Raw genomic sequence first — 25,376 nt, forward strand, 5'->3', positions numbered from 1 at the left:
TTCTCCCATTGTGACCTTAACTGAACACCAAGGAGGCTTTGTAACATGACCCTAGAGGAGAAGTGCTCCACTTTTTGTGTGAAAATCCCAATTAACTGGGAGGGTAGCATGGGGTGTGGGTGGAAGGAATCCTTTCACTTTGAGGGAATGCATAAAGCAGGCTCTTCACTGCTGGGGGCTGAGCCTGGGGGCTCGGAAGCAGGTACAGATGGCAGAGGGTAGTGGCTGGCTCTGAAAGCTAGTGACTGGATGGGGCATCTTTGGGGGCACTAGAAGAAAGCACTTCCTTCAGTGGCATTGCTATTGGTCCAGGCAAAAAAGAGGCTGGCCTTGCAGGAAGCCAGTCATCCATCAAGATGGCATACATTGGAATAACAGATTGGAAACAAAATTTAATGAAGATCTTTTGTTATCATCTAATTGATCTCTGGGCCATATGTACTGGTTAAAATGGCAGGCCTTACAGTCAAGTTCCTGGACCCAAGTCCTGCCCAGTTCTGGGCCACCAGACTTGGAGCGAGTTCCTTTGTCTTGCCAGGCCTCAGTTCTCTGCAAGATTCACGTTACAGTATTCAACTCAGAGCACAAGAATCAAGTGAGGTAACAGTGCAAGGAAAGGGCTGTCTCAGGCTGTTCCTATCACCTACATTGGATTGCTGTACTTGAAAGAAATTGGAGCCATTGGAGGAGACGAAGATCATTTTCCACATTATTGTCAATATGTGTAACTCGCCTTTTCCTGCTAGAAGGAAGTAAGAGGAAAGCCACCCACTCATCACAGTGGTACTTTATAATTTGTAGTTTATCTCTCCAAGCCTCTCAAAGGTCCTTCGTGATAACGTGACCATCCTGCACTGTAGAATCAGCAGGTCTTACATTCCACTAAATCTGATGAGTATCTATTTCTCTGTGTGTGTGTTTCTCTTTCTCTCTCTCTCGCGCGCTCTCTCTCTCTCTCTCTCTCTCTCTCTCTCTCTCTCTGTGTGTTTCTCTCTCTCAGTTTCTCTTTCTCCCATTCTCTCTCTTTCCTCTCCACTCCATGTATCCTCCATCCCCACCCAGACACACGTGCTACCATTCTCACAAAACCTTCCTGGGTGAATCCCAGCAGATGAGACTATTTTCGAGATCCCATGGTTGGTATAAAGAATGTGATAAAACCAAGAAGATGTGCCTTCCTCTGTAACCTGTATATGAGATGCTAACGGGTGACACTCCCAGTGGTAGAGTTCCTGTGATTATAACAGCTCCTAAACAGATAAAATTAATGCTCTCCAGATAAGGGTGTTTTTTTTTTTTGGTCACAATAAAGAAAAATTAAAACTCAGGAAAAAATTGGCCTTTTCCAGCGTAAAACAACTTCACAAAAATAATTTATTGAGATTTATGACTAAAATATGAATGGAAATCAATAATATACTTGGGGAAATTAGGCATTTAAGTAAAAAATAAAGGGGAAGCATAAACAATAGATTTAATTTTAAGGTACAAATAATAATTTTACAACGTGAAGATTTTAACTGGATTCATATTAGGGAAGCCAGTTTTAACATTCTCATCAGTATAAAATAGAATGTTTAAAAATACAGAATTAAAATAACATTTCCATTTGCTCCCTTTCCCTGTTCATTTAGCACCAATGGAGCCAGTTCTGTGCATAAAGCATCTTCCTGTACGAGCATCGCCCTGACGTTAATATAAAAACTTTCAAGGTTAGTCGAGATATATGCGTCCACAACATAAATGTTACTGAGTCACCATAATTCAAAACAGATTTTAAGATATCAAAGGGCATTACCTGTAAGATAAGAAGGACCAGGAAATAGAAATTGGCTGCTCTCTTAAACTGCTCAAACAAATTCATTGGTAGAAAGGTAAAGGCGTTATACTTGTACGTTTTAATTGCATTGCTCTGTTGGAAAAAAGAAGAAAGTCATTCTAAATCACGCCACACATTTATCACAATGTACACACATCTGCGAAAGCAGTAAGTCCTATAGCCAACAGTGACACAGAGACGTCATTTATCCCTAAGGAAGATACTGAGATTTCCTTTAAGCTTCTAATTCTAATCAGGCCTCAAAATGACTCCTTGGAAGCCTAAATCAGAGAGGGTATCAAGACGCAGACATTTCATCCAGAAGTCTCTGGCAAATCCAACTGTGACCAAATGGGCCCCGTGATATCCTTGACCCCTAGAGCCTCTTAGAAAACAGAACAAAGGGAGATGTCAACATGGGCGGCAAAGCAGGAGGGGAAGGAACACTTTCTGTTTAAGGGGAGATGGAGGCTGCTATGTGAGAAAGAGTAACAGATACCATTGTGGGCTGAACTGTGTGCCCCAAAAGTTAAACTCAAGTCCTACCCCTGATACCTGTGCCTGTCACCTCATTTGAAAATAGGGTCTTTGCAGATATAATCAAGTTACAATGAGTCATACTGGATTAAGGTGGGCCCTAATCCAATACTGAAGGCCTTAGAACAGCATTTCTCAACCTGTGGGCCGAGACCCCTTTGGGGGTCGAACGACCCTTTCACAGGGGTCGCCTAAGACCATCGGAAAACACATATATAATTACATATTGTATTTGTGATTAATCACTATGCTTTAATTATGTTCAATTTGTAACAATGAAATTGGGGGTCACCACAACATGAGGAACTGTATTAAAGGGCCGCGGCATTAGGAAGGTTGAGAACCACTGCCTTAGAAGAAGGAGAACTGGGACACAGAGGAACAAGGGAGAAGTCCATGTGAAGACAGACACAGAGGAGAGGGATGCTCCTACAAGCCGAGGAATGGTGAGAACGGTCAGCTGCTGCCAGAAGCTGGCCAGGTGCTTGCAACAGACCATTCTTCAGATCCTCCCAAAGGAACCAGCCCTGCCAACACCCTCCTTTGGGACTCTGGTCTCTGAAACTGTAAGACAATGCCTTTCTGTTGTCTTCAACCACCAGTTTACGATCCTTTCTTACAGCAGATCTAGAGAGCTAACAGACAACATTTCAGCCCACATTGCACAGGTGTCCTTTAGCATATTTCAAAGGTAATAAGCATTTTTTGAGGTGAAAATATCTCCCAAATCTCTAAATCTATCATAGGCAGGAAAGGGAGAGAAAAGTTATTAAGATTCCTTTCAATTTTTTCTTACTTTCGAACATAAGGCTTTTGTGATATGATTGTATATTCTGTCATAAGACACGTTAAAGAGAATTTTGCAAATACATAGGGAAATTTTCAATCTACATAATTTTGTTTTGTTTCAAGCCACCCCTAGACAGCCTCAGGGCAGCCAAACTTACTGCAATGACATTCTATAGAGCTAACAATGACTGTCATGGCCCCAGGCCAGGGGTTATCTAGAAGGCAGGTGTCACATGAAGCTGGCAAGCAGGTTGGCCATTGGAGAAAACTGGCTTTTAGTGAAGATAACTTAGGCAGTTAAAATCAACTTACCGCATATTTGCTCTCCTTGATACAAAAGAACTTGGTGTTCATAAAATGAGGCTGTTCATGGAAGCTTCGGTCATTTGCTTTGACTTGCCATGAACAATCTTTAAAAAAGAAAGAAGAAAAAGATCCATGAAGTAGTCAATTAGCATGTTGTTATGGGTTGATTTGTGTCCTTCTCAGATTCACTTGCCAAAATCTTACCCTCCACCCCTACCTCAGAATATGACCTTATTTGGAAATAGGATCATAGCAGATGGAATCAATTTAAAGTGAGGTCATTAGGATGGCCTTTGACCCAACATGACTAATATCCTTAAAAAAAAAAAAAGTAAATTTGGACACAGAGATACACATAGAGGGAAGATGATGTGAAGTTACAGGGGAAAGACCAAGAAACCAAGGAAAAAGGCCTGGAACAGATTCTTCCCTGAAGGAATGAACATTGTCAACACTTTGGACTTGAACTTCTTGTGAGACAAGAAACTTCTGCTGTTGAAGTTCCCCAGTTTATGGCACACTAATGAACATATTGTAACTTGTCCATAGAACATCAGGATTCTAAAAGAGCAAACTTTGTTTAAATACCCAAACAAAAATCCCAGAGCCCCAGAAGGTTACAGCTAAATTAAATTATTTTTTGAACTCATTTACTTATCTTTAAACCACCCAGTTTATGGTACTCTGTTATAACAGGCCTAGAAAACTAATTTATAACATTTATAACCCATTATTTAGTGAACGAATAAATCAAAGAAAAAAGGCATAACCAACGAACTCAAACTTTTGAGTTCTGATCATAGGTTAATGTTATGCACTGCTTTATCCCTATCTGAAGTATCTGTCATCTTTATAAGTTCATTTTATGTACTTAATGTCACACTACCATTCAATCACCACATCTAAATTCCAGGGCACTTCAGAAAGTCCAGCCCTAGCCAGTTTGGCTCAGTGGATAGAGCATCAGCCTGTGGACTGAAGGGTTACAGGCTCAATTCCGGCCAAGGGCACATGGCCCGAGTTGCGGGCTCGATCCCCCAGTAAGGGGTGTGCAGGGGGCAGCCAATCAATGGTTCTCTCTCATCATTGATGTTTCTGTCTCTCTATCCCTTTCCCTTCCTCTCTGAAATCAATAAAAATATTTTTTTAAAAAGGAAGTCCACAGCTTCTCTGTTACTGGGGGGAACATTTCTCACCCAACAGGTTATCTCTTAAAACACTTCTCCCTAACCCTGCCCTACACTAACTCTTTCTAACCTGATTCTCCTTGGGGGTAGTTTTTGCCCCAGTTATCAGAAGATGTTTCCTGTTTAACAGAACATTTCTCAACTCTGTGGAAGTCTCTTGTGTGTTCCTCCCCCACATTTTCCTCCTTTCTACCCTTCAGCCAACCACATTCCCAACATGTGTGCTCTTCATTCTCTTGTTTTTCCATTCACGTTTACCAAACAAGAGCCCCAAACAATATATTATTCAGGCCAGTTTTTGAGCTATATCATGTGCATTCTGTGAATTGCTTTTTCCCCTCAACATTATGTGAGTTTCATTCATGTGAAGAACTGCTATTCATTTCCACTGTTCCCTACTATCCCATCATATGCACATACCACAGTTTATCAAATCTCTGTTAATGGGATTGGGGTGTTTGGCTATTACAGATTATTTCACTATAAATATTCCTGTGGTTGTCTCCTGGAACTCATAAGATTTTTTCCCAGGTATCTACTTAGGAGTGGAATTGCTAAGTCTAGATGATGACTTTCATCTTTTGGTTGCCCATGAATCTTGATGTGCCCTTTCTCCCTCTCTTGAATGTCCCCTGAAGGGATATGAGTTCAGTCATCATTGGGGGTGGGGGTGGGGGTGAGAAAGAAGAGGAGAGAAAAGTGGTGATGGTGGTAGTGGTATTGGTGTGACTTTCAACTACAGCCTTGGGGAACCAAAGCCAGGAAGGACTGAGGCGGGGCAGTGCCCTCATACAGCTCTGATGAGCATGAGTGTGAGGTGGGGTTGCCTGACTGAAGACTGGGGACTCAGCTTGCAGTAGTGACATCACACAGTTCCCTGGCCACCCTCTGTCCTCTCTATGGTGTCCTCCACTGGCTTTAGACATAATACCCACCTCTCTATCTCATGGCGACCACTGTTTTGTGGTAGGGTTGGCTTTTTGGAAAGGGATAACCCACAGTGGGTCTCTTACTTCCAGAACCTGATATAGCAGGGGAGGGCCCCTTCCTTGATTTGTGGTATGTCCTAGGATCCTTTGTGGTGGGGCTGTGGCTACTGCCCCTTGGGCTGCTCCAAACTTGTTTCTTTTTGTTATGTCCAAGGGGCCTGCAGCTGATAACTTTCTTCTGGATAAGAAATTAAGGGGGGAGTTCATTAAGTGTTTTTAGGATGGGGAGACTGAAGGAGGCAGGAGGGGTGATGGTTAGAAGATAGGAAGACAAGGGAATGGCTGATGGAGGGGAGTGTAGAGGAGGCGAGAGGGAGGGCTTCTCCCCTGGGGTGAGGGGTAGAGAAGGATGAGTGAGGGAGGGTATGTAGGGCCTTGAGTTTCTCGAGTGATAAAGCATGAGGTGGCTCAAAGTGGGCACCTACAGGAGAGTGTGAAGGTCTGATCAGCTTTTGAGAAAATGGGAAAGGAGGTAAGAGGTTGGAGTCAAGAATTTATCATGTCTACCTGCTTGACTGTGTGGTTTTGGAGCATTCAGCTCTGTTGCCTAAACAAAAACAACTTCACTCCTTGTTCCTGGCCCTTTCTGTACAAAGTATGGACAAGCTGCATCGCCTGAGATCTCGTTAGAAACACAGACTCTGAGGCCACACCCAGACCTCGGGCACCAGAATCGGCATTTTCACAAGATCTCAGATGGATTCCTATGCACCATGACTGTGGGATTAGCTGCTCTTGATCCTAATGGAATCCCCAAGGTTTTTTTTAAATCACTTCCCAAAGCCCTGTCCACCCCTTCCGGTTTAGTCTGGGTGAGCCCAGCAAAGGTCCCAGGTGATCCTAATTTGCAGGTGACGTTGTGATCCACTGCTCAAGAGCAGCATTCCTTAGCCTTTCTCCTGCCTCCAGCACACCTGACAGTGACAGCCCCTCCCAGCAATATACTTTGTCACTAAGCAACACACTGCAGGGTTTGAGCAAAGCAGGACTTCGGGGGTTCAACTGCCTTTTGAAATAAAGGGCCCTCACCCTCATTGGGGATCTGTTAACAGATCCTGATTGGCTGGTCTGGGAGGAGCTGGAGGTTCTGCATTTAACAAGCACCCAGTGATGCTAGTTGGTGACCACTAGGCTTTGAGGAGCAAGTGTGCTAAGTAGGGCATGAGATGCATTATTCTACTGATTTGAGGTAGAAACTGGTGAATTCATTTTAAAATATGGATTCTCCCCTTGTCTCACTCCAGACCTACTCTATCGGCATCTCCAGGGACTGGGCCCAGGCACCCATAGGGTTTTAAAAGCTCCACAATGTGATTCTGATACACCAGTAAGATTGAGCACCCCCAGTTAGAGAGAGGGGGAGAGAGAAGGAGAAACGAGGGGGAAGAGAGACTCAGGATCCAAGCAGGCAGTAAGAAAAGCACAAGCCATGTTAGGTCTCCATGAGCAAAAGCTCCTCTCCTAAGCTTCAGTCATGAATGACATTACTCAGAAGCAAGTTCCAGAGAAGGAGGTGGCACAGTCTCACAGGCCCTCCCTCTCGCCTCCTCTACACAGTCTCCCCTCCCCCTTACAAATCATTGGCACAGGAAGATCCCCACCCCCTTGCTCACACACCCTTTATTTTACAAGCTGCCAGTTACTATGGTGTCTTAAGGCTAAAGAATAGGCAGGCAGTTTACAGCCAATTAGAGAAAGAAATTAAGTAATCAGAGTGGAATTTCCACATGTTAGGTAAGTGTTAAAAACCGATTGAGTAGAAAATATCGATCCTCAGCATGCTCCAAGGATTTCCTAGGATTCACATATTTCAATGGGCTAGCTTAGTCTGTTTTCTGATTCCAGATAGAAGAGAATTCATAGATGCTCTAGAGAGCCACACCCTTCATTCCTATTCTTCTCTGAAGACAGCATTTCCGCAGGGTTTGCAGCTGCTCTTGTTCTGTTGATGCCGCACCCAGTCTGAAGTCACAGGCAGCACACTTCCTCCCTGTGTCCTGATGCTCTCTCTCTTTTTTAAAAAATATTTTTTTTTATTGATTTCAGAGAGGAAGGGAGAGGGAAATAGAGATAGAAACATCAATGATGAGAGAATCATTGATCAGCTGCCTCGTGCATGCTCCCCACTGGGGATCGAGCCCGCAACCCGAACATGTGCCCTTGACTGGAATCGAGCCCGGGACCCTCCAGTCCGCAGGCCAATGCTCTACCCACTGAGCCAAACCAGCTAGGGCCTGATGCGCTCTTGGTGATACCTTTAAACCCTCATGATTGAACATTGCATCCTAAATAGTCAAGCAACACAACACAAAATTCACCCCTACACAAAATTCTGAGTTGGAAAAGGCTTTAAAAGAAGTGCAGTTTTATATTTTCAAGTACAGAGAGCAACCCAATGCAGTCAAGAAGAAAGGACTTGGGGGACTCCCTGTACAGTATTATTTAGGTTAAAATGAATGAATGAATGAATGAATGAATGATGTTGAAGCTTTTGTGTGAATCATCTCCAGTTCCAAGTTGTATAGTCAGAATCAGTCAGTTCTAATACGCAGTAGTCACACCTCTTAGAATGTATGCAAATGTGAAGAATGTGTGGATGGGGAGTAGGGGGTGGGTGCACTTATGGAAGGAACTCACGGAAAAGGCTCCTGTCCTAACGTCCTTACCTGGACTTTCCTCTCCCTAAGAATATGTGACTTACATGGGTACAGCAAAACCTAAAAGTCAGCCAACTCCTCTAAGGACTGCATTCTGGAAACTAAAGCTCAGTGCTGTTTATTACATTGTGGTTAAGCGTTTAAAATTCTGTCACTCTCCAGGTACAAGGCTGCACCATTCTTGTTCGTTTCTTACTAGTTCATCCTATACTTCTAATTGCCAGCTAGCAACACAAGTGGCTGTCCCATAAATATATCAAGTAGTCAGGTTCAAAACAACCCTCTCCTTTCCTGTCCCCCCTGCCCCCCACCATTACTCATCCCCACAGATGTCTCTGTTATCCACTGAGGCAGAAGGCACTTTCCAAAGGCGGCCACAACAGTATCTCCCATCCTGCAATGTGACCTTGTGACTCCCTCATCAAGAAGTAGCATCTAATGTCCCTCCCCTTGAATCAGGGCTGGCCTCAGTGGCTCTCTTACACCCAAGAGAACGTAGCACTCATGATGCCGCCTGAATTCTACAACCGGCTTCTGCTTTGATCTCTTGGCACGATGATCCCGCTTAGGACACTCCCATGGCAGCCCGGCGCCATGCCGGGAGAAGCCCAAGACGTTGGGGGTGCTTCCTCCAAAGGCCCAGTTGAGCATTTGAGTTATCCAGCTCAAGGGCCAGACATAGGAATGAAGAAGCTTCCAGATGATTCCAGACCCCAATGGTTCAAGTCTTCACAGCTGAAGTCCCAGATACCCGAGAGCAGACACAAGCCACCCCCACTGTGCCCTGTCTGAACTCCTGACTCAGAATCTGTGAACATCATGAAATCGTCATTTTATGCCACAATCTCCATCCAGGGTCCTCCCCCCTCACCATCACACGAGTTTTGTCTTTGAGTCATGCTTAGGGGTGTGGTGTCTGAAGCAGATGAAATTGATTAGCTCGCCAAAGAAAGGCCTGTAGAGGGAGAACAGAGGATGAGCGGAAATGTGAACATTTGAAAGGTGGAGAGAGAGGAGAAACAGGAGTGCTGGGACAGGAGGGTATCACCTGCCAAGGAGATCTGTGTTTCCTGAAGGAGAGGCTGTTGAAAGGTCAAGCACGTCAGAGAAAACAGAGGTTGGGAATAGGTGATGGATAAAAAGCTCGCTGGACTTGGCACTGGGGTTCTTGGTGACCTTGCAGAAAGTGTTATCCATAGGCAGCCCACGGAGGGGAGAACCTGAGAGAAGAGGAGGATGTGGAGGTAGATCAACGGGTTTCCAGAAGCGTGGCCATGAGAACAGGAGACAGGACACCGGCCCGAGGCAGAAAGCAAGATTCAGGTAAGAATCTGCTGTAGCCGGGAAGCTGTGGGTGTATCTGTGAGCCAGCCAGAGCGAGACGATGGGAGAGTTCAATAATAAAGCAATGCTGCCAACGAGGCAGGAGACAGCCTTTCCATTCCATCCCCGGCTCAGAAGAAAGGGCCGATTTGTACTCATCCAGGGGCTCCCTCCGGACCACTACCTCTTCCCAAGGACTTCCTCTCTAAGCTGGTTCCCAGCTGGCATAGGGTCACCCACAGAGCTAACCAAGTGACACCAGGATGGTAAACTAAAGAACAGACAAACGAAAAGACCCAGCATTCTAGCGTCAAGGAATTTAAGGAAGCTGTGGCTGAATAGAATTAAACTGGTTTCTTTAAAGCCCAACCTTCCTGGATCCCTTTATGCCAATGGACAACCTTAAACTCCAAGACAAAGATAAAGAATTCTGAGTTTCCGGTCACTGGACCACAGAATCTTGGTGCCCTGGAGCATTCGGTGGGACTGGTATTTCCCGGAACACATTCTAGCCAATACTGTTCTGTGCTAGTATGTTTGTTCATCATGAACAGAGAGTGTTCCAAGTGAGAATAGGGAGGGAAGCAAAGTTAAGAAAGGGGGAGAGAGGGGAGCAGAGGAAGAAGGGAGGGAGAGAAGGGGAGAAGGGGAGAAGAGGAAGCAGACTGGTTGGGGGCAAATGCCAGGCAGAAGGAGAAAGGAACGGGGAAGACGTCTAGCACTTACTGAATGTCCTCTGTGTGTTTGGAAGGGCAGACAGAGGTGTCAGAATAATAATATTTTAAAAAGTCACAAGCAAAGTTATTCAACAGAGGTTTTGAGAAATGAGAACCACCAAATTCTTCTAGAAATATAAGCCCCCATTGGAAAAGACTATGAAGAGACAAGATCAAGCCTGAACTCCCTCAATGCCTGCATTCTGTGGGTAGAAATCGACAAGAAATAAGACCTGCCAACTCAACCATCAGGAAAGAGCCCGGAGCACCAGAATGTGAAGGCAGAGTTGGAAAAAACCAGGGGTGAGAGTTGCCACCCACTACGTGCTTGTCTGGCATTTCTGCAGGCACCCAATCCCAGGCCCTTTGCTGTGTCCTCAACCACAAATCTGATAGCGTGACACCAAGCACCAGCAGCCGAGTTCACCCTTCACCTGCGGAGCCAGCTCACCAGATATCTCTATACGGTAGAGATTCCGAGGTTGTGATATGAAACTTAGAAGGGCAGCGGGAAAGGAATGAGGAAGAAACAGGTTGTGCACTATTTGGGCAACCAGCTAGAACTCCTCGCTAACTTTCCTCATCTGAACTCTACCCAGCCTGGACCTGTTATGACAGAAGCCACATTCCTGTTCAGCTTGGCAGTGATTCCATTTTCATTCAGCTCAATTATCATGACTTCTACTTAGAGGCAGAAAGCACTTAAGCTTAATACTCAATATCAACCAGAAGTCCAAAAGAAAGTCTAAAAACTATACGTAAAAAAATATATTTTTTTATTGATTTCAGAGAGGAAGGGAGAGGGAGAGATAGAAACATCAATGATGAGGGAGAATCATTAATTGGCTGGCTCCTGCATGCCCCCTACTGGGGATGGAGCCCTGACCAGGAATCTAACAGTGGCCTTCTGGTTCATAGGTCAGCACTCAACCACTGAGCCACACCGGCCGGGCTACAAGTTTGATGTGGAAAGCTGAGAAACAGGCAAGCGATATACACATATTGATGGCCTCCGCAGGTTTCAGAGCTGCGGTGGGAGGGCCCTGGTGGACATATGCCCTCCCTCACACTGAGAGCCTCCCCACACAGAAGAGCAGAGGCACCGTCTGACCAGGAGGAATCACTGCAGAAGTGTGAGGGATTTCATGCCGTGCCACTTTTTCCTCTGGGTGAAAACTTTGAAAAAAGACCAGTTTAACAGGCAGCAGAACGCTGGAAGGAGAGATGAGGGGGTAGGGGGTGACATGAGGGACGCAGGCTTCTGGGAGACCTTGGAAAGGCAGACTGGTGGTGATGGAGACTTTGGAGAAACCAGATAAAACCAGAGGTCATTCTGATGGAGGCTGTGGAGAGGTGTGTCTGGAGAGTCAGAAACAGATCAATTTCATGGAGATTTCTGTGAATAGGAAACCACAGTCATTTAGATGGAATTCTAGGAACCTGGAGGAAACGGTTTCAACCTGGAGCAAATCTGGGGTCCAAAGAGAAAAGGATCAGCTTTGGAAGGGAGAACCAGCAGGAAATGAAACAGAAAAGCCGCAACCAGAAGAGATTTGCCAACCCTCTTCTAGACCCTACCTCAAAGCTGCTGTATAACAGGCCCCACGTGGCAGTCAGAGACCCATAAAAATTTTCCTGGAGAAATAGAGAGCCAAAACCATTTTATAGTCACTAATGACTGAACAGAAGGTATGGTAACTCGAAGGTCCCTGGGCTCAGTAACATACAACCCCCTTCTAACAATACAGACACGAAGGAATACTGAAGATCTCCTGTTTCTGGGCAGTATATGTCAGATAAGGTAGACTAGCCCTATATACTGAGGATGCTGTGCACTTGTCCAAGCCCATCAACCACTTTCCCAGTTGCATCCTGAGATAAGAGAAGGAAGGTGACTCCTGGATCATCTAACACGGGCCATCCGTCCTTTGCAGCCAGTGCCACTGCTCATGTGAGGATGACAAGGATGGCACCTGGTCTCCAGTCCCAGAGCGGTTACCTTTTTTTAATGTCTCCCGTCTTTCCTCCACTTCTCTGTTGACTCGATTCTGTGTCGGTTCAACCTCAGGCCCCTGGTCCTCAAGTTCATCTTCTGTTTCATCGTCACTGTACGGTACCACTTCATCATTGGGCTGAGAATCCTCCTCAAATGTCGTTTCTGAGTCTCTTTCTGTACTCATTCTGCTGGCAAACTGGAACTACCTGGTTTAAGAGAAAGGGAAACCAGAGTGAATTATGACCCGTGCCCAGTTTCTGGTAGAATTCTGTCTACCTCTGGTTACAATGCCTTTTAACAGACTAGTATCTGACTAACATATAAATACATCTGAATAATGGCCCCAAAGTTCAAATTCTTATGCAAATAAGAACCAAACCATTCATTATTGGTGAAATGCTTGGGTGAGAATTAACAACAAAAAAATGGAACTGCAATTTTTTTTTTTTTAAGAGGAAGGATAGACAAACTTTAAGGTTGTATTTCAAACCCTAACTGGTTTGGCTCAGTGGATAGAGCGTCGGCCTGCGGACTGAAGGGTCCCAGGTTCAATTTGGGTCAAGGGCATGTACCTTGGTTGTGGGCACATCCCCAGTAGGGGGTGTGCAGGAGGCAGCTAATTGATGTTTCTCTCTCATCGATGTTTCTACCTCTCTATCCCTCACCCTTTCTCTCTGTAAAAAGTCAACAGAGTATATTAAAAAAAAAAAAGGTTGTATTTCAAATTGTGGGTCTTTACCCAGCAAAATCAACTTAACTGGTTCATAACCAACATTAAAAGAAAGTGAAACCGATTCTAAAATCTCAGAGTACAGCACACACAGTAAGAATTAGTACTGCTGGCGAGACAGTTTTACAAAAAATGCACATACACATTTATTTGCATCGTGAGTCTTCATGGAATTGAATTTTGTACTGTGTATTGCTCACAAAATTTAAAATCCATTGCCCTAAGATATCTGGTTTCTGCTAACACTAATATTTTGAGTCTTTACTCCGATACATTCAATACAAGCTTAAGTCCTCAAAGTCTGCTAACGACTTCCTGGGAGCACTCCCTAGCCAATTTTCCTAACTGCCACCACCCACTGCCTGTATCTCGATTTTGTATTTGTGTATATGCCACTGTATAAAATGACCGTCCACAAGTAACAAAGACAACCTTAGTTACATTTATATTAGGAAAATATTGACACAAATACTTCAGGACAGACATACAGCCGGGCAATATTTACATAAGCATTACACTGCTATGTACTCAGTATTGTCAATAGCACCTCACATTTATTTAGTGTTACCAGCACACCAGGCCCTGCCTACATGCATTATAGACACTGACCTTTGAAACTTCCCATACACCTTGGTGAAGGTATTATTGCTATTCCTACTCAACAGAGGAGAAAGCCTAAATTCTGTGAGGTTGAATAACTTGCATGATAATTATTAAAAATTTGCAGCAAAATCATCTGCTTCCCAAAGAGAGATTGTCTATATTCTACTTTTACGTTGCAATTTGTTATATATTTTAATGGGGTGTTAGTTGCCTCGTGTGGAACTATTCAGCTGACTGCATGGCTTTATACCAAATCTAGCCTCTTGGACATGTACATTTTTATAGCCCCAAGTGTACATCCAGGAACTGTTCAAATATTTATGAGGCTTTTGTCCAGTGTTATTTAAAATGGTAAATTGTGGCCTTTTCATACTATGGGGACAGATCTAAACTAGTTATTTAGATAGTGATCACAAGAGTTTTTAATGACATTGCAAACGTCCAAACACATGAAGTTGAAAAGTGAGTTACAATCCCTATGTACAGCACAGTCCCAGTCATTCACACACACATTTACTCATTTTCTGAATTTCCAACAACTGGCATGCGTGATTTTAAGTGAGATGATGCATGAAGTGCTTGATTCAGGGTTTAGCCTACTGTAAGTACTCAAATGTTAGCCATTGTTATTGTTAACAATTATTCCCATAATTATCAAAAAAGCTATTTACAATAATAAATGGGACCATATGGGGATCTATCCCTTTAGGCTTTTCCATCTCTGAAGATCACTAAAATGCACCTGCCCATCACTGGGGGTTAAAATATTAGGCTATCTATCTATATAAAAGCCTAAGTGACTGACCGGTTGACCAGTCACTATAACGCACACTGACCACCAGGGGGTAGACACTCAATGCAGGAGCTGTCCCCTGGTGGTCAGTGTGCTCCCACAGTGGGAGCACCGATCAGCTGACCAACCTGTCCCAGCAGCCCACCAGCCCACGGCAGCCAGTCCCTCCCTCAGTAGTCCTGCAGGTCCAATCTCTGGAGAATGGGCCAGGCACCGCCAGACCGGTGCCACCGGCACAATCCCAGCAGCACTGCCAGCCTCCTGGAAGTCAGCCGGCCTCGCGGACCATGGTTGCTTCCCTCCCTAGACATAAGCAAGGAAGAAACAATATAAAAGTGGCCACCAGGTGGCTCTTGACAACGTCAGCGGGTTGGATCTGGATCCCAGGCTGGCACAGGATGGGCACCAGGTGCACGGCTCATGGGTGAGTGCTGCTGCTGCAGTGCGAGCCTCTCCCAATTGGGACTGACTGGGTCTGAGCCTGCGGCAAGTGCAGTGGGGCCGGGATGAGCGGGAGCAGCAGGCAGGAGTGGCAGGTGGTGTTGGATTGCAGGTTTCAGCCAGATCCTCGCAGGCCACCCCGAGGGACCCCACCCGTGCACGAATTTGTGCACTGGGCCTCTAGTTATAAAATATGAGTCTACTTAAGCACAGACATATTCAGCTATAAAACCTCTTAATTGCAGAGTGAAACATTTTCCGCCTTTCCCAACTGTGGATTTGTAAATGGATATTTCTTGGGACTTCACAAGCGTTTAATTGGCCTTTTGGTGGTTTCGTAATATAGTGGCATCAATGCTTTAGCTAATATTTAAATTTAATACAGTCTCTTTTTAAAATTCCCAAACTCTGAGAGGCAAATCTTATACCAGAAGTCTTTTAGAACACAAATAATAAAGTGGTTACCACTTACTAAGCACCTACTATGTCAAGCACGACTAACCTGGGAGGTAGATATTATCATCCCATCTTACAGATAAGTAGACTGAGGCTCAGCTGGTAAATAGCAGGGTCAGGATAACCTCTCCATTATAGGGGCATATGAAATATCGTAAAGTCTGAAAGCACCTTATACAAACATTTTTTATTGTAGTAAAACATACACAACATAAAATTTACCATTTAAACCATTGTTAAGTGCACAGGTCAGTGGCATTAAGTGCATTCTATAGAAGCATTTTGTAAGCGAACATATCGTCACTTCTAAGCATCTCCATGCTTATTTCTCATATTAAGACTGAGTCCAGTCCTTGAGGTAGGGGGAGGAGACAAACACACAAAAAGAATGGATTTGACAACCACAAGTATGTACTCCAAAGTAAGCAAGGCCTTGCATAACCAACCAGCTCCCCACCCGAGCACACACACACACACGCAGGCCAGATCTGTGCAGGCGACCTGGTAAGCACAGCAGGGAGCTCAAAGCTGCGTGGGAAGTTCTCTGATGTCTGCATGTGTGTGCAGTCCAGACACAGCCGCACGTGGGGCTACTGTAGCCATGTCACTTTAGGGCAATGAAAGAAAAATAAGGAAGAAATAATTTCTTTGAAACCCTAGCCAAAGCTTTCCAGGTCCAAACCATGATCCCTACAAGGCAGGCACTGTGTATACCATGGCTTTGGAAACGGTAACATTCTCACCACCACTGCAGCACACTGCAGATACCTGTGTGTTTACTCAGCCTCCTTTAAGCCCCTGCTTGGCACAGGCTACTACACTAGGCCCTGGGAACAGACCCCTTAGCAGTGGTTCTCAACCTTCTGGCCCTTTAAATACAGTTCCTCATGTTGTGACCCAACCATAAAATGATTTTCGTTGCTACTTCATAACTGTAATGTTGCTACTGTTATGAATCGTAATGTAAATATCTGATATGCAGGATGGTCTTAGGAGACCCCTGTAAAAAGGGTCATTCGACTGCCACAGGGGTCGCAACCCACAGGTTGAGAACTGCTGCCTTAGAGCAAGCATGTCAAACTCAAAGGCTAACACGGGCCAAATCAAAGAGGCATGCGGCCCATGGGCTGCGAGTTTGACATGCTTGCCCTAGAGACTTCTAGGCTATGGAAGAGTACAGATAAATGAACAATGCGTGACAGCTATGAGGCATAGTCACTTCTCCCCAAACACACACCTCCGATCTGTGCCCTTCTATTTCCACAGCCACCACCCTAATGCAGACAAACATCCTCTCTCTCCTAAAACACTACAAGTGGACTCTTAACTGGATTTCCTGCGATGACCTTCCAGGAGGCCACCAGAGCCCTGCCATTCTCTGCAGGCTGGTTCCCACCCCTCCTTCTCAGTGCTCATGAAAGACATAGATTTTCAAGACAAGACTCAAACTCTATCCCCCAAGGCAGACAACACTTTTCAGCCCCTCCCGTCCACCCCTCACCTGCTCCTCCCTAAGGGAGGGCCCTGAGCTTGCAGCACTAAGGGGGGTCATGTTACTCTATCACCTGTTCAGGCTGCTGTGTGGGCTATTTCCACCTGACATCTCCATGTGGGCAACACCCCAGGAGGGGGTCTGCCTTCTAGTACTAACTCCAGTGTCCCTCCCTTCTCTGTTCTGTCCCCAACCACGCAGCTGTCTGGTTAGTGGACTCTAGACCTTTCTATAGGCTTTCTAAAACGAGTCTGGGGTGGGGGAAGAAAGAGAGGGATGAATAGGAACCACAAGGCCTTATTTACACCAGAGCTCGATTAGGGGTTTTTCCAGCATTTAATACAGCAGTGCCTTGTTTCCCATCCTGCCTCCTATAGTATTCAGCCCTCTTGGTCATGAACCCCAGATGACAGGAGGGGTAAACAGCAGGATTTCCAAACTTGAACCCCTAACATCCATCATTTGTCATCTTCAAATACTTGGCTATGAAATCCTCTGTCCCCTTTGTGGGGGGAGAAGGTGCTGAAGGAGAGAGAAAAAGGGAATCCAGGCAAAAGGAATAAACTTTCTGCCTTTGCAATAAAACTCTGAAGTTAGAAGGAATGAAAGCTCAAACTTTCATTGCTAACACAGGTTTCCAGATTCCAATAAAGGGAAAATGGGGACAAAAATAGTTGAGTTTTTTGGATATGATCTGTGTGCATACACAGCAACAACAAGAACTTGGGCTGGGAGAGGCCAGGAGTCCCTGATCAATGATATCTTTGTTGTGTAACTTGATTTGTGTCCAGGGAGACCCAAGTAAGATTCACAGTATTCATTTTTGTTCGTTCTTTGTCATCTTTTTTTTTTTTTAACAGCTTTTAAAGTCCTCAACAAGAAAGGATATTTCTGAAATGTGTTTTTCTTTTTTAAAAAAGACATATTTTTATTGATTTCAGAGAGGAAGGAAGAGGGAGAGACAGAAACATCAGTGATGAGAGAGAATAATTGATTGGCTGCCTCCTGCATGCGCCCCTCTACTGGGTATCGAGCCCACAACCCAGGCATGTGCCCTTGATCAGAATCCAACCCGGGACCCTTCAGTCCACAGGCCTACGCTCTATCCACTGAGCCAAACTAGCTAGGGCTGGAATGTGTTTTTCTTCCTTTCATTTGCTTATTATTATTAAAGATAATACAAATATATAACACACATGATATAATAAATTTGTATATTTTTATATTTTCTAGACTCTGCATGCTTTTTTATCATATGCTCTATACTAAATATAATAAGTTACAACTCTAGTAGGCAGAATTTAAGACACCTCCCCTGATCCCACCTCTTTCTGTGTAACCCCTCCCCACGAGATGGGGCTGGACATAATGCCTGGCTTTTATCCAACAGAAGAGGGGATGTCTCCTCCATGATTAGGTTACGGGAGGCTGTAACTCCCTTCTTTGCAGCCAGCTCTCTCCCCTTCTTGACTCTGAGAATGCAGCTGCTCTATGGAGAGACTTATATGGCAAGAAACAGAGTGAGCATCCAGCCAAGAGGCAGCAAGGAACTGATTTTCTTCAGCCCAACAACTCTCAAGGAAATGAACTTTGTACATATACAGCATGGTGACCATAGCTGGCAATGCTGTATTGTACATTTGAAAGTTGCTAAGAGAGTCGATCTTAAAAGTTCTCACAAGAAAAAAATGTGTAACTATGTGAGGTGATGAATGTTAACTAAACTTATAGTGATCATTTTGCACTTTATACAGATGTCAAATCATTATGTTGTACACCTTAAACTAATACACATTTATATATTGACTAGAGCAGCGGTTCTCAACCTGTGGGTTGCGACCCCTTTGGCAGTCGAATGACCCTTTCACAGGGGTCTCCTAAGACCATCCTGCATATCAGATATTTACATTACGATTCATAACAGTAGCAACATTACAGTTATGAAATAGCAACGAAAATAATGTTATGTTTGGGTCACAACATGAGGAACTGTATTTAAAGGGCCAGAAGGTTGAGAACCACTGGACTAGAGGCTCAGTGCACGAAATTCATGCATGGGTAGGGTCCCTAGCGGTTGTCGGCCACTGGCCAGGGCCTTCCTTCGTTCCGTGCCACCCCTGGTGGTCATTCCATGTCATAGCAAGCAATCGAACTTCCGGTTGGTCGAACTCCTGAGGGGACACTTTGCATAGTAGGCTTTTACATATAGACTAGAGGCCTGGTGCATGAAATTTGTGCAGAGGAGGAGGTCCCTGAGCCTGGCCTGCACCCTCTCTCAATCCAGGACCCCTTGGGGGATGTCCGACTGCCGGTTTAGGGATCGGGTCTAAACCAGCAGTCGGACATCCCTCTCTCAATCTGGGACCACTGGCTCCTAACTGCTTGTCTGCCTGATCGCCCCGAACTACTCTGCCTGCCTGCCTGATCACCCCTAACCACTCACCTGTCTGCCTGATCACCCCTAACCACTCGCCTACCTGCCTGATCGCCCCTAACCACTCTGCCTGTCTGCCTGATTGCCCCTAACCACTGGCCTGCCTGCCTGATCACCCCTAACCACTCGCCTGCCTGCCTGATTGCCCCTAACTGCTCGCCTGCCTGCCTGATCGCCCCTAACCACTCGCTTGCCTGCCTGATCTCCCCTAACCACTCGCCTGCCTTCCTGATCGCCCCCAACCACCTCTGCCTTGGCCCCCGCCGCCGTGGCTTCCAGAATGATGTCCAGTCGTTTGACTGTCCAGTCTAATTAGCATATTATGCTTTTATAATTATATATTATATCTCAATAAAACTGGGAAAAAGTAAATATTTTTTAAAGAAAAAAAGGAAATGAATTTTGCCACCAACCACATGGGCCCTTCCTCACTCCAGCCTTCAGATGAGACCCCAGCCTGGGGTGACACCTTAATTGTAACCTTGGGAGAGACCCTGAAGCAGAGAACCCAATTAAGCAGTGCTCAGATTCCTGATCCACAGAAACTATGAGATAACAAAAGTGGGTCGTTTTCAGCTGCCATGTTTTGAAGTAACTCGTTATGTAGCAACAGATAACTAATACACATATCATTAATCATAAATAATAATAACTCCATGGTAATAATAATTCTATGGCCACTATTGTTTCTAAGATATTCTAAAGAACAGCCCCATCTAAGAAGCAGCGGGAACCTGTTACCCGGACACATGCCACACCCTGTTTGGAATCTGCCCAATACTCTTGAGAACATAATCTGACAAGCCTGATGACAGTTGTAATTAGACAAAGAATCTCATGAAGCAATAGTAATAAAACATATCTAGGATCTAGATTAAATTTAAACTTTATACTGTTATAGAAACAACGTGATTACTGTTCCCAGGACAAAGAGGGTTATATATTTTATTTCCTCCCAAGCTGAAGCCTAGGAAACTTAGAAGCCTGGGATAACTAACGTGAACTAAGCCCAGACCTTTACTCATGACAGAAAAGGCTCCGCTGGGTCCACAGCTCCATCCTCTGTTCCTCCGAAAGTCCACCCCGGAACCCTCAGCCACAGAGAAGACTGACCACCATTTCACTTCTCACAGCCTCCATGGTTACCACTGGAAGGCACAGGGGAGTCTCAAACTTGGACCTTCCTGTTAAACTGAAAGGATTTCTGGGTAATGTGGTCCACCTCTGCTGTGGGCTCCCCATCACATCCCACTAATGCTGATGATATTTCCCGTCAATGTCAGGCAGCCCTTAACAGTTCTCTAAGTATTTTTCACACGCATCATCTCACACAATTATCATGGAATTATTCTGAGATGTGTGGCCAAGCACTATGATGGCCATGTTACCAATGGGAACAGGGAAGGGGTAAGCCCCAAGATTGTTTGGGATTGGATGCGGGCACCTCACGCAGAGCTGAGTCTGTCCAGATGTGGCACAGTGAACGCATCTGGATTCAGCCTAGAACTCAAGCTCTGTCCAGGGGGCATCAGGGCCTGCTTCACAACTGCTAGTGTCAACTGCTGTCCCCTCTCCATACCAACTTAAAGCCCCATTAGTCACAAGAAAAACATAAGCAAAGGAAATGGAGAAACTGACAAGCAAAATAAAGTTACCTTTGTAATCTACAGACAGGTCCCTCCTATGAGTGCCCAAATCGTAAATGCTTCCCAATTTCTATCACGATAGAGTGTACATAAGTCAATAATCATTTCCTAGGTGTTTTGAGCTGGGTAATACAGCAGTCACAGGTGTGAGCAAGAATTCAGAGGGGATGAGAGAGAGCTTTTCAGACAAGACACAGGAGCAGGAGGGTACGAGTCACCCGCCCAGCTGAGATTTATGGGTACACGAGCTGGTGGAGGCTGACAGGAGTCACTTTCCCTGGTCCACGAGGCCTTGGCAAGGCTTTGTTCCAGCAGCCGGAGGAACCACTGAAGGCGTCTGCAAGGAAAGCAATATGATCCGAAAGGTGCTTCAGGAAGATGAACCTGATAGAGGAGGGCGTGCGGGAGGCCAGGAAGGTGAGAGCCAGCCAGGGAGACCGCCCAGAGGTCACAGTGGACACTGAGAGTCTCCCAGTCATCGTTGTGTCATCGATAGAACCTAGCAGCTCTGCAGCGGGGCCAGCAACAACACTCAGTGGGCGCAGCTGCAGCAAGAAGGAACACAGGCCTGAGTTGGGGTGGTGGCAACCAGGAAAATGTGTTTAAAATGAAGACCGGGTGGAGCTGCCATTCTTTTGTCTGGAAAACTAAGAAAAGAAGTAAACAAAAGACTGGAACTGGTTCCCATAGGATAATAATGCCAGAATTCCCCAGATGTTTATTTTGGAGACTCAGCCTCAATCCACAATTATTTTTTTTATAAGAAACACTGAAAGTTACCAGGAGAAAAGCATTGTTATTTTCACATTCAAGCTTCCTGCTTACTTGTTAGGGACTATGGCTCCATTTTTACTTCATCACTCCTGCCTCCCTGATTAGGCTTATAAATTTTATTCATGCTTAAATAATATAAAATCATAGGGGTTTTACAAGGGACAGCTGCCTAGAAGCAGAACCTCCAAGGTAAAACTATTCAAATTGAATTAATTTTAATGTTTGAAGAGTAACCAAGGCATTGCTAGATGCATTTAACGCAGATGACACTACAGGAAAACACAGGAATCAGCATAGTTCTCCAGACCTGAACATGAACCTGGAAATTTTCAACCTACAGAGTGACCACTTATATGCCCCATTCAGATTCAATAGCAGCGGCTGGTTGGAATAAATGGGTAGTAGGAGGGGCAGATGTGATGCATAAATGGAAACCATGGACACATATGGGAAAGATTACTTTCCCTAGCAATCAAAGAAAGGCAGACTGATGAAAACATCCAATCTCCTTTTATGCCTATTAGGTTAACAATATTCAGTGACAGCATCGAATGCTGGCGGTGGCCTAGTGAATGAGTGTTCACACACACAGACACACATACTCTGCTGCTGACATGGAAGCTGTTCTTTCCTTTAAAAAGCAATAGGGCAACACTTTAGGTACCAAGAACACTACAGATATTTATAACGTCTGACCCAACAATCTCATCTTCAGAAATCCTTCCCACAGAAATAAACAGTGAAATAACTATTCATGCAAAATGTCTGATTGTCATTGTTAGCTTAAAAAGCAGGAATAAAAGTCACCCAAAAGTCCAACAGGATAATGGTTTTATAAATTATGATGTTAATATAGCAACAGCCATAGAAACAATATTAATATGAAAAGGGGGAAAGACAGAAATCAGAATTGGGTCCTATTACTGCAGCTTTGTAGATAATATGTATGCATACTTTAGAACTGAATGTTTGCTCTGAAAGAAGAGATCCAATGTGTGTTTCTCATTCCAAAATAATCAACAGTAATAACTCCCCACCCCTTGTTGAAGACTACTGAACAGTCACTTATATGCTGAGCTTACTTTATAGAATCCTTACAACATTCCCAAAAGGAAGGATTACCCTCATTTGGTGGGCCCTATAGAGGTCAGGTGACTTCTCCAGGGTCATTCAGTGAAGTTTCAACCAATTCTGTTTGCCCCCAACTCCCTTAAAACTTGTCACAGAGCTGTTTGAAGGGGAAGAAGAGATGTATCGGGGTATTAATGTCTTTACTGCCATGCTCACCCACACTTAATTTGCTATCACCCTATCTCTTTGCAAGTGACTGCAAAACCAAAAACAATAGCATGAAAGCTGGTCCGTTTCACCCAGAGGCCATCTCTGAGCACAGAGTTGGGATGGTTTGCATGTCAGGCAGAGCAGGAGAGATGAAACATACCAATTTTTGTCCTTTGATCATTGCTCTTTCCCAGTCCATTAGTACACCTCAGATTCCAATTCTCTCCTCAAGATCACGAGGTGCTTGGAATCCAGTCTGCGCCCGTCTTGTCCTCTAAGAGCCGCCCTGACCTGTACTATGTGCCCGTACAGACACCAAACACTGACTTTCACTAAACCTCTGTGCGTCAGGCACTAAGCACAACGTTTTCCAAATACTCACGGGTAAATACCTTTCAAGGTCTACATGGCACCATGTCTGATTGGCATATCAAGTATACTTAGGACAACTTCTAGATCTTTTCTAGACACTGCCATGGTCTCATAAACGCCTCTGATTGGTCACAGAGCCTTATTTCTCATTCCATTTGGAAGTTAACACCTTCACAAATTCTGGGTCCCAGAAGTTTAGGAACAAAGGCCACATCTGATGCTTAATGCTCTCCTCTCTGCTGTATTTAGTCAGCTTAGAGGACTCAACTTAGATTACAAACTCTTCCCAGACAGGTGAATTCACACCTGAAGTTTTGGACCAAGACCATAGAGCAAACATGTGATTAATATTGTATATGTCCCTTGGAAGCCCTGGCATTTGGCTCAGATAGCCTCCAGGGTTTCCTGCAGACAGTCACAATGCTAACTGTTCTGGCTGTCAGATTTTGAACAATTAAGTTTCCTCAGCCAGACCTGCCCCAGCAAGGGAGTCCCTGGGCTCATCACTGGCTGCAACCCCAACCCATGGTCAGAGGCCTCAGCTCTCTCCTCCTCCTTCTCCCAGGAGATCTGACTATGGTGAATTTGCAGCTTAGCTTTCCAAAGTCCAAACCCCATGCACAGAAAACAATGTTGTCCTAAGGATGTTTGCAGATATCACAGGAGGATTTATATATTATTCAAGCTTGTCAGGTTCTAAATACTTAGGCTAGCAATAAGGGAGGAATTATTTGAATGGGACGTATGTTTTGCTCTCTAGAACAGGTAAAATACAATTAGTGTTCAATACATTCGGAAATGAATCAATGACACTCAAGTGGGATTGTAGGTCAGGTGGGGAATCTGTGAGATTACTCGGTTGTCTTCAAAAGCTGGTGACAGATGATTTCGGACGTGCTTCATTATGGAAATTATTGGAGTTTCGCATCTATATTAGAAATTAGAGGCTCAGGGTATCTGCTCTGGCCCCACCCACCACAGGCTCCTCCCCCTCCATCCACCTCCCGCCTCCACACAGGGGCACACAAAGGCCACAGGCACTCTCATTCTTTTCCAGATCCTCAAATCCCCAAGTAATGGTTTTTTATTTGCACTTGAACAAGTTACTTTCTGCCCTGCCCATTCTCTGTATTCTGCCTTGTATTGTGTTTTTTTAAATTTTTTGTCTTCAATAGAGTGTAAATTTCAAAGGCTCGGGACCAAGCCCTGTTTCTCTTATTTCCCAAGTGAGGCAGAACCAGGAAATGGTTAAGGGCTCCCTGTTTGAAGACAGACAACAAGATAGACAGGGCTAAAATCCCAGCTCTACCACTTACAGCCTACAGGACATTGGGACAAATATCCTAAGACCCTTCACTTATTAAATGAGGATAATGCCTACTTTGTAGGGTCCCGTGAAGCTCAGTTTTGATATTATGTCAAACCAGAGTGATCAGTACTGGGATTCAAGATACGTATCCATCCACCATGTGAGCAACTTCATGATCTATTTCATCAGAAATGCAGCAAGACAGCATAGATATGATAGAATGAGTGATATCTTTCTCTTCAATGAAACTTAAGTAGTTTATTATAAACTAGAGGCCTGGTGCACAGATTCGTGCACCAGTGGGGTCCCTCAGCCTGGCCTATGGGGATCAGGCCGAAACTGGCAGTCTGACATCCCCCAAGGGGTCCCAGATTGTGAGAGGGTGCAGGCCAGGCCAAGGGACCCCACTGGTGCATGAATCCATGCACCAGGCCTCTAGTATGCATATAAGATCTTTGGTTAATCTCTTCCCCTTCTCCCTCCCACCTTCCCTCTGAGATTCATCAGTCTGTTCCATGTTTCCATGCCTGTGTGTTGAGCGTCTTCCCCCTGGTGGTCAATGCGCATCATAGCTATCGGTTGAACGGTCGAATGGTCACTTAGGCTTTTATATATAGAGATTGTTATAAGCCTAGAATACTTGGGAACTGAAGTTTTCAAGTGAAAAGCAGAGTAAGAAAATAAGGGTAATGGTAACCTTGATATTTTATTTCAGAATTTGCAAAA

The 25,376-nt window shown here is 44.8% G+C and overlaps 1 protein-coding gene across 4 annotated transcripts in view; it reads right to left on the reverse strand.

Annotated features, from left to right (window-relative positions):
- Positions 1-25,376, reverse strand: part of ATP8B1 (ATPase, aminophospholipid transporter, class I, type 8B, member 1) — a 116,377-nt gene that overhangs the window by 48,646 nt on the left and 42,355 nt on the right. For all 4 annotated transcript variants that reach the window (XM_014545640.1, XM_014545639.1, XM_014545638.1 and 1 more), the window contains exons 2-4: positions 12,323-12,525; positions 3,458-3,555; positions 1,799-1,912 (exon numbers count right to left, since the gene is read on the reverse strand). In XM_014545640.1, the coding sequence (XP_014401126.1) occupies positions 1,799-1,912; positions 3,458-3,555; positions 12,323-12,503 (393 nt within the window). In that variant the 5' untranslated portion in view covers positions 12,504-12,525. The remainder of the gene's footprint in view (positions 1-1,798; positions 1,913-3,457; positions 3,556-12,322; positions 12,526-25,376) is intronic.

The sequence above is a fragment of the Myotis brandtii genome, unplaced genomic scaffold (assembly GCF_000412655.1).
Source record: "Myotis brandtii unplaced genomic scaffold, ASM41265v1 scaffold416, whole genome shotgun sequence".
Lineage (NCBI taxonomy): Eukaryota > Metazoa > Chordata > Mammalia > Chiroptera > Vespertilionidae > Myotis > Myotis brandtii.